Here is a 10,974-nt window from a genome sequence, read left to right as displayed (position 1 = left end):
TATGAATATATTTATAAATTAATTTATCAAAATATTAATTTAATAATGATAAAATTGATTGATATATTTAAAAATTATTTATATCAATATTTTAAGTATTTTGAATCATGCCAATTGAATCATGTACTTTTTTTCCTGTACCTACTTTTTTGCTTTTACATACAAATGTTATAAAAGAGGAGGAATAACTTTCGTACGATTGTGCAACTGTTGTATAAAATGAATATTATTCTTTGTTTAATATTGTTTAATATTATTCTTGAGTCATCTCATTTCTCGCATCGTGCATCGTGTGTTTAATATATTTGTTTAATATATTATATCTTCTAAATTTTCGTTTGCTCATTTTACTATACATTTCGCACAAAGATAGAGAATCCATGATAATCAATGATTAAACGATGTTCACTCTCGGAGCGTTAAAGCGCCAGGGAACATATTTTAATTCGTTCATGGCGCATTCGGTTTACGAAGCGATAGCGGGTGTAGTATCAGGCTCTACCATCGACACTCTCGAGCTAATGGCTCATTATGCCGTCGCTTATGTGTCTTTGCATTGCTGGCAAGGACGATCAGATTATATGATACATTTCGTCGGGCTTCTTCGTAGCCATTTAACTTCGATCGAGCTATCGAGTCTACCGGTTTGAGGTGTGAAACGACTGAAAACTTTAAGAGACTTGCGATATAATTAAAGATTGAGATAAAAGAAATTTGCATCAATATCTACACAAATTCAATTAAAAATTAGTTTTTAAAACAGTTTTTCTAGCTGAATCGTTTTTGCGATGTGAAAAAAAATTTGAATAGAGAAACAATAACAGAAGATTTTTAACCAATAACGTTCTAAATTATATCTTCAAGTATTTTAAAAGCTTCACACGTCATATAATTATTATTTATAGATTATTATAATTGAAAACGATGCGATATTATGTTTCTAATTTAAAACGATATCTAAGATATGTAATTTAAAATATTCTCTTTTTGCTATTCTTAAGAAACGTACATGCCTAAGTTTAATTGGTTCTTCCTCTTGATTTTTCGATCGTATGGGGCTGTAGAGTGAATACGTTCGGAGTAAGCGTAATAAATCTTATCTGCTTATTACGAAGTAGGTATAATATAACAGCAAAGAAAAATCTGTGACGATATGAAAAACGTCCTTGACACTTATATCGTCTCGCTCGATTGCAGCCTACAATTTATGTCGTGTATTTCCTCTCGACAGTGCTTAATCAGAGCGGTCCGCGCGTCGTTCGTGTCATTTGCGTGCCGTATCATTACTTATAATTGATTCTTGGAGTAAAATGCATGACGTCGGTATCCCGTTTGTGAAGCTACGTTACGTTCACGTGACTTCAGATGATATTATTGCTATCCAATAAATAATGATAATTATGCTAATGAGAATGATTACGGCAGCGATGTATTGGTCGTAATCATTTTTGATACGCGTTCCGCGATTATGCACCGTCTTCAGTGATTGAGTCATTTAGATTTTGCAATCTAGATAAAATCCAATAGCCCGGGATTACATTTCTATTACGAGCGGATCGCAGGATCTGAATGCGATGCGGTACCTCTGACCAATGTCGCGCCGGATCGATTAATTATATGTAATCGCGCGACCGCGATGAAAAAGCGAAGGAATTTTGTTACCCTGAAGGTATCTATTTATCTGCGCTGCGTATTTTGCGGGACGATTTATTATCTATCCGACGTTTATTTATAGCTGCGGCTAAATTAATCTTCGCGGTTGGTACAACCTGTACCACTCGCAAATACCTCATGTGCACAAAGTTACGCACTATTTCGTTCAGATTTGCATTTTCTTACAAAACTGCTGAGATTATCCTTACCTTGAATGTCTGCGCTAATTTCTTCAGGGAAAATGACATTTGTATATATTTACGATATTTAACGATTACGATATTTTTTTTGAAAAAATATGCAGATGTATTTTTAATCATTTCGTAAATGTATTTTATATCAATAATTAACCCTTCCTGGACATATTTTTACTTACTCCTTAGGCACTCCCGAGTCTTTTTTGTCCAGTCGAAATTTTTTTACTGTTTTAGGTTTTAAAAAACTAGAAAAATTCAAAATTATCTTTCAACATCTCTGTTACATTGCCAAATAGTTATCAAATGTTAAAATCTTTACTTAATAAAAATTAAAATTTATGCCAAGAAACTTGAGAATGAAATTTCGTTTGTGTAAAAAAAAAGATTGTGCCATTAATATAATAAAAAATTGTTTATACTAAATCAAATTATGTACTTGTATATAATTCGTTAATCTAATGCAAAATAACTGTCTCTGAAGAGATTAGTCACGTGGCGTGATTATCTCTCGATCGAAGCGACGAAATTGGCTTCGCCATCGCGAAAGGAGTGAGTTCGATGCGGGAGATAGCGCGATTGAGATTGAGCGGGAGTGGGAATGAAAGGCGGTGAAGAAGAAGAAGAAGAAGATGAAGAAGAAGAAGAAGAAGAAGAAGAAGAAGAAGAAGAAGAATCGGAAACTTAATGCTCGTGGTACCGCATCGCCGCCGCGTCGCTGTATCGAGGCGAGGAATGATTATGGTGGCCAGCCCACGCAATCCGCGGGTCATGGACCATGATCTATCGTACACGACGGAATGCCCCGTTATGCGTTAAAGTGCAAACTTGTTAGTCATAGAGCCTGTCCGTCGATGTCGATGGGACAAACATGGGCTGCCGAAGGGGCTCCTTAATGTTGGCGTTGTTTAGCAGTGTATCGCCTCGTACTATAGGGCGTGTAACCTACATAGGATAGATAGTTACCGACTAGACAATTTGGTTAAGCGGCTCGATTACAGTGATTCGTTATCTTATTTTGACAAAGAAAATAAATCTGCTTAATTAAACACAGCGACATCGCAATTGGTCCTTAAGCAAACTTAAGGATCTTAACTAAAGGATCCTTGTATCTTCTTTGATCATGATCATGATTATGATCCATGTCCAGATAATTCTAGTTCAAACGAGTATCTTTAAAGATGTAGTATTAAATTAGCCTTTCGAATTACATTATTAATAGTATGACATTTACTGATTATTTATTATACTTTTTATATTTTGACTTGCACTCTATTAATTATATGTTAATGCTTACATTTCACAGATTAATTATTTTTTCTTTGAATCTTTACAAAAAAGCAAAGTAAAAAAAGTTTTTTAACGTAATTTTTTAAATGAAATTACTTTAATTTTGTTTAAAATTAAAAGTTTTTCAAGATGTAACTAGAAAAGTCATCTAGTAAATCTTGCGATAATTTTTTCATAGTATAAAAATTTCAATACTCATGCGTCACATCGAGTGGCATTGAACTGAACGTGAAGGCAATGATAACGCTTATTTTGTTTCTTGCTTGTAAGATTGCCTTGCTAATACAACAGACTTAATAAGTGAATTTTTTTTCTAGCGTATGATAATAGTATTCTTAGTATATAAAAAACTGTTAGTTAATCGACCAGCGTCGCTACTTCGGAACTTTCATGGATCGCGATCGATCCGCTGTAAGATTATCATCGTTATCTCTACGATCGATTGGTCGCAGATACGACTCTTAGTTGCCGTGCATTATTGCGAACGAGGGCCGTTCGATCTGCCACGAGAGTTGTAAAGCAAGATAAAGAAATCGATGATCACGGAGTTACGAGCAGATCCGATACCATAATGTATCTGGCTAAGTGGTATTAACGCTATACAGATTTACGATTATGCTTGAGTAATATGAAAATTACTAGTTACTCGCATCCGTTCATCTTCGTGTCAGTAGCGTCTATTATGCTGACATCGTATTAAAAATGAATTTGTGTTTAAACACTTACACATTATTTTTTTACTGTTAAATTTTTAGTATAGGAATGTTTTAATATGTATTACACACAATAATAGAAATATGATTTATATATAGTTGACTGATATCTAGATGGAATTATCTAGATAATCTAGATGAAATGGCTTCATCTTATCTTCACTAGAATGTATATTATTTTCATTTGTAGTTTACATAAAAAAGTGTTATCTTTTTTTATATTATATGACAATAAGATGAAGATCTAATTATCTAGATAATTTGAAAAAAAAGATATCACTTTTTTTAATCTAAGATGAAGATAATACATTTTAATGAAGATAACATGATGCCATTTAATCTTGATTATCTAGATAATTTCGCTTAGCCAGCAAAAACTAATTGTATAATTTTCTGTAACATTAAAAGTTTTGTTTGTAATACATAATTTCAATTTTTCCAAAAATTAAAAAATGTTTTTGAAATTATTTATATTTATGTAAGAGCATCTCGTATCTTAATGTTTCTTTTAATTTTCCATGATGAAAGCATTTATACATATTATTATTTAATATTCATGAAGCAGCGTCACAAGCGTTGAATATGATAATTGCACTTGAATTATTTAAAATTAAATAAAATAGTTTGAGTGTTTTAAGCGAACAGAGGAATGAAGTAATTCTGATTTCATTCCAGTCTCATGTAAAAAGTTGAAGAAAATATTTGATACGAATTTTTTTCTTAATTTAATTCTTATGAGAACCTTTTGTCAAATGTAAAAGATAATTATTAAAATGTTGTAATATTATTTTGTTAGTCGATTTTCAAATTATGATGACGAAGTCGTATCTTCAAGCGCTGCCAAAGAGGTGGCATGCTTGCACAGAATTGCACTTCGCCTTGTCACGTTTTACACTCTCGTTCGGGACCGCGGCATCATCGGCACCCGGTAATGGCGCGAATAAATACGGACGATTATACGACGTGATGTGGGATGGTAGCGTACCATAACTTGATTTCAGTCAGCGGCTAACGGTCTTTTTCGACGATCGAACAACGAAGCGGGCAAACGAGCGTGTGAGTGCGCCTTGATTCGCGCCGCTGGCTGCGCTTAGAGGTGTCCGATTTCAGCAGCCGCGTTTATCGCTCGCGGCATACAAACGCGATGGGAATGGTGCCTCTTCGGCATTCTCTACCCTCGAAAGAAGCACTAGGCTTACGATCGAGGCCTATCAGCGACTGTCGTATCTTTATAGAGTTCGATATTTCGCCTCTTCGGCCGAGGAACGCGATCCGAATGATTCATTACGCAAAGAAGCCACGGGAGCTGAAGGGGTTAAGCGATTACTTAGCCATTCTTCGGAGTTTAATCGAGAGTACGTAATAACGGTACGTTGGCATAGAACGGTGTAACTTGGCGCTCTCTGTCTCTCTCCTATCTTTCTGTGTGGCGAAGTGGCACGTTCTCGGCTACGATTCATTCAGCCTGCTGAAAGACATACACTAGCTTATTGGAATCAGTCTCATGAAATATAATGATTTGTAAAATCAATCGTGATTTCTGAACAATTTAAAAAATTATTTAGATATTTATCGAATAATTTCATTTTTTCGTCTTCCAAAATAATTATAAATTTCTTTAAAATAATTCAAAATATATGGATAAAGTAAATAGAAGTAAAAAGAAAATAATGGAACATGAGATATAGCATAATTTTCTTACGTTGTGAAAATTGATATATCATATATAAATGAAATTGATGTAGAATATAAATAATATATTGTATGTGTAATGAGATGTGGATTAAATGTATAGACTTATTTTTAAACTCAGTATTAGTTATATTATTATTATAATACTGATATAAATACGAAGAAAAATTTTATACTTAATTTTATTACGCTAACGACGTATTATTAATTATGTTACTTCGATGTAATGGATCATCATTACTGGAAGGAACGTAACACCGTAAAATAAGACATCATTGTTTTCAAAACCTTTAGAAAATAAAGAAAGAGTTTTAAATAATCTTTTTATGATTTTATCTGAAGTTATATAAAGAATCGATATCATTAAAGATACCTTGTGATTTTTAAAACCCATAATTTAAAAAATAATAATGCAATTCTTTTACTTACTGTACCAAAGCTTTCAATTGATAAAGTTATAATTTTGCCGGCAGTTATTTTGCACGGTGATATAGTTCTACTCATAATTAAAAGAAAAAGATTTTGACATCTCTTTGAAGTATAATACCAGTTTCCTCTGCAGCTGTAATGCAAAGCAAAGTTCGTGAATCATTCCAAATATAACAATTCAAGTTAAGACAGGAAAACCTGCATAGATTCTTACATAGATTCGCATGGAACAATACTGTAATCTAATAGAAATTGTGCTTGCCAAAATTGGAGAAAGATATGGACAAGTTGCGCAATATAAATAGCCATAGGTGCTGCTATATCCTTAGCACCTTTGTTTAAATTCATTACCATCTGAAATACAAATTTAATTCCTTTGAAAAGACTTTTTAATTTTTTCATTGCTGCGGTTATATCCGATATTCCGAAAATTGTTAATGAAAGTGTAACTATATTGTGCTTATGAAATACGTATTAATTGTAACTGAATTATGAAATTTTTTATTTTCTGTAAAATATAGAATATATATAAAGATTAATGCATACATGTATACCGGTCATACTTCCACCAATCATATTTAGATTAACGCTGATTAGAAATATTTTTGTATACATAGACTCGATTAATTCCGCGAATCTACAAAATCGTGAACACAAGCAACACAGAGAATTGATATTATATTTTTAATCGATATTTATTCCACATTTTTTAATACGCACTTTATTGCTTGTAGATGTTTACGCAAGCAATCTAATGCCTTCTTGTAATCATCGTCTTGTATTTTATTTCGCTTCAGATGAAAATTAATATCATTATTTTTCCCAATTTTCTCTAGCACATGTCTGGAAGCGCACTAAAATATTGGTGCAAGAAATACTTTTATCTTAGTTTGTGACTGTTAGTTGTGAAACCTGATATTTTTACCCAATGATAGAGAACATTCCACAGGCATGCTGGATCAATATACAATATAAGGAGTCAACCGCGATTGTACTAAATACGTGAGCGAAGACGGCTAGATAACAGTGAATTGTTATTGGGTAGAAGTATCGTTCTATGTCCACGCCATACTCGACACGAAATGGCAACTTTGTAATTGTTTTTGTAGAATTTGCGATATCGGTTTCTAAGAGCGTCAGGATGACTGATTTGAGCAAGTAAAAAACTTGTATCATATGCATGAAAACTAGAAAAAATATAGTACATATTATATTAGTGAATTATTTTCATACATTTTTATTAAAAGCCTCTTTAAAAGTCTTCCTTGTTTAAAAACGCTTCGAATTACTAAGAACATCTTTTTTATAATAAATACTTACGCAAGTTTTAAGATTAAAAAAAAATGAAAAATTTAAGAAATTACGAAAATAAAAAATATACCGTTATATAGATCAATTAGTATGCATATTTAAAAAGTACATCTTATACATTTTCTATGATGTACCTGCATAAGATGTCGACAGATATTGTCCGTATTTAGTGTGATGTTGCAGAATAGACCTTTCTACATCTGTATTTAACGACAGCCAATCTTCCTCTATTATCTTAAGACAAGACTTTATCTGTGTAATATACATTTGCATATTTTTTATCATATTAATGATTTAATGAAGAAACAGTTTGATTACCTTACGGTAAGATTGAATTTATTAAAATTATTACTTACATTTTTGTCAAGCATTAAACTCGCTACTTTATAACTGAATATTATACTGATCATCGCTGCTGTTATACTTTCTATTATCTCATTGATATTCGAGGTAATTAACACATACATTAACTATATTAGGATTAATATTGTGCAACATTAATTCATCAAAGTTTTTATTAATGGAAAAAATTATAATGATTAATTCGAGGACATAAATATAATTTATCATGAATTGTTTTCTCATAAGCGTTTTACCTGAGGTATCAGAATACTAGAGCAGAATGTAAATGTTGGTATAAAGTGTATGTATCTGTCGCGAAGACTTTGATACGGCCATATGCCTGATATAGTCATATAAGTTCTGAGAACAAGATAGTACCGACTTTTCCAAATGTCTTTCTTGTCAGTCATTTTGCAGGACACTAATATTACGGTCTATCAACAATTCCTTGTGGCCGTTTGTCCGCGCGATGAATTACAGAAGCTTACTTATTGATTCCTTCTGACACAGCAAAAATAGCACAGAAATTACGCTTGAGAGTAAGTGCGCAATTATTTATGACAGTAAACCCTTTCCCTCTCGCGTTTCTAAAGTCCTTTTATCATTTCTCTTTGAAGATCGAATTAATTTTACTTTCCTGTAACAGTACTGCGTAACATTCATTAAACCATATTTCGAACGTAATATATAACGAGTAATGCATCGAACAGTCTTATTCCTTTTGATTTTAGAAAAGTATTATTTGTTCTTAAACAATCGGAGAAAAGAAATAAAAATAATTGTAAGAATGTCTAAAATCTATAAAAATATCAGATTTAAGTGAAATTGATTTGTAATAAGGAAAATTTTGTTACCTTTATGTACACGGAAAGAATGATTTTGCTGAAATATCGAAAAATGTAGCTAAATACAGATCTGAAAATAATTTTATTGAACCATCTAATAATTACATAATCGTAAGCGTAATGAGCAATGCAAAAAAGTTTTGACATTTTAACAGTCAGTTTGAGCGTCCTACATAATTATTTTTATAGCTCACAATAAAACTATTTTTAGATCTATATTTTTATAAAATCTATCTATTTTTATAAAATCATCCTTTTCATGTATTGTATTGAAAATAGTCTACATAGTAAATTCATTGTAATCAAGATAACTAGAAAAAATTAGAATAAATGAAATATTTAAATAAATTCTTTCTAATTGCAGTTATTATAAAAGATCTAATTAAAAAATGTTTGACATGAATTTTTGGCAACATTAAAAATAGATATTTGATTTTTTCCATATTTTAAAATTTCTGCGTTTAAGACTGTTAGATAAGATAATGTGATAGGAGGAGCTAGAAAGGATTGAAAGTAGGTTGCGTCACGAATACTCCGAGTTACAAGCGCGACGTGGGTAAGATATTATGTGAGACGTTACACAGATTTAATATTTTGCATATATATATATATATAAATATGCATATATATTTATAACTATACATGTATAACTACATATTGTATATATATGTATGTAGACGGTACGCTACGCGAAAAGAGGCTGTGGGAAAGATAGCGTCCGCTATGCGAGATCTCCCGTTGCTGTGTTTACGAGGAAGGCCCCTTGGCGACTCTAGACCTCGCGGCCAACCTTCGTCCTCCTTTATCATCGGTCTCGGATTAACCGCCGTCGTGGGTCACAGATTCGCCGATTTCGATCTAAACTCGATTATTTAGAGATGGATCGATTAACGAGATATTTACGGTTACTAATGTTGAGAAACGTTTTCCTTGCTATTAATTGTTCCTATTAGGCGTTTTCGAAGATGAAGGAAAGTGAATAGTATTTTGAATTACTTATCACACTTGAAATATTGTTATTGATATTTCAATGTGTTAATAGGAAATAATTGATTTTACACGTCAGAGTATACACTTATGAATTTCTCTAAAAACTTTGTAATTATCAAAATATATAAGATTTTAACAAATATTGTTAAGTGATATCAAACTTGAATTGTTATTTTGAACCATACGTATATATAAATATACGTATATATAAATATACGTATATATAAATATACGTAAATGTTTTTTATTGCTTAAAGCGAATAAACATTGTTTATTAATCATCTAAAATTATCACCATTCACTTTCGGGCTGTTTATATATATGTATATCAATAATGGTTAACATTAAAATTTAATTTATTGATAATGATAGGTTAAATAAATGGAAATTTAAGATGTGCTGGAACAAAGAAATTTCATTTATTTAACTTCTCTATTATTCTCTCTTATTCGATTTTTAGTCAAGTGGCTTCCTCAAAATTAATATTTGAAATAAAATAGTAGATTTAATCAAGTAGATTTAATAACAGTCAGGTGATTTACATTTTTGATGTTACAAAATATAAATGTTGTAAGAGTATAAAAACATTGTATTCTTTTTTCAGAATGGAAACTTTTCAAGAAGCCGGTGTTCAAATGCTGAAGGAATTCAGAGCTTTGTTGCAGCACTCGCCACTACCGCTTCCTGGTACTCGTTTACTTCAGCTTTTGGCGCTGAACATGTTCGCAATTGAGACCACGCAGCTAAAAGGTAAGTCGAAATGTTATAATTTTTTGTATATATCTTTTAATATTGCGAATAATCTTGCTTATATTTATAAAACATTGTGACATACTAATTATACGAATGTACAAATATTTTTATATGTACAAATATTTTAATTATTAAGGAGAAATACAATTTTCAATTAAAGCAGATTGTTGTTGATGTTTATTGTTAGTAATATTCATATGTCATAATACAAATACAATTATTATTTGTGCTATTTGGAATTTCTCTTCTTATTTGTGTTTAAACGTTTTTTGGTCTATTTCACTTAATACTGTTTATTTCATGTGACCTGAAAAACATTACGATTAATATCATTACATGCCTTGGTGATCGAATAGGACGCCCACATGGAATTTAAGATTAATAATTTATTTAATTATTAGATAATTTATTTAATTCTCAAATCCGAGTTCTCAAATCCCGGTTGAAGTAATATTTTTCGTAATAGGTTATCTTTTTAAGGTGTTAATACCATTATTGTGAAGACGATTAAGTAAGATTAGTATTTTCCTTCATGATTGTGTTTCAAATCCAATAAACCAAATAAGCGCACAATATACAGAACTTATATAGTTGTATTTACATATAAATATTACTAATTGTAAGCACCTAGATTACTAGTTGATGATATTTCTCTGTTTTTTGTGTTTAAACTTCTCGATTCATTTCATTGTTTTAATTATTGTTATTATAGTTATTATATGTTCAGATTATTTGTGAAAATTATAGCTTTTAATTGTTTTG

At 31.2% G+C, this 10,974-nt stretch overlaps 1 protein-coding gene across 3 annotated transcripts in view; it reads left to right on the top strand.

The window, feature by feature from the left end:
- Positions 1-10,974, top strand: part of LOC108690324 (telomerase-binding protein EST1A) — a 108,497-nt gene that overhangs the window by 13,419 nt on the left and 84,104 nt on the right. For all 3 annotated transcript variants that reach the window (XM_018197554.1, XM_018197556.1, XM_018197555.1), the window contains one exon: positions 10,064-10,209. In XM_018197554.1, coding sequence (XP_018053043.1) covers positions 10,064-10,209 — 146 coding nt within the window. The remainder of the gene's footprint in view (positions 1-10,063; positions 10,210-10,974) is intronic.

Source organism: Atta colombica, unplaced genomic scaffold, assembly GCF_001594045.1.
Source record: "Atta colombica isolate Treedump-2 unplaced genomic scaffold, Acol1.0 scaffold311, whole genome shotgun sequence".
NCBI classification, from domain to species: Eukaryota; Metazoa; Arthropoda; class Insecta; order Hymenoptera; family Formicidae; genus Atta; species Atta colombica.
This window is presented reverse-complemented; position numbering and strand designations above follow the sequence as displayed.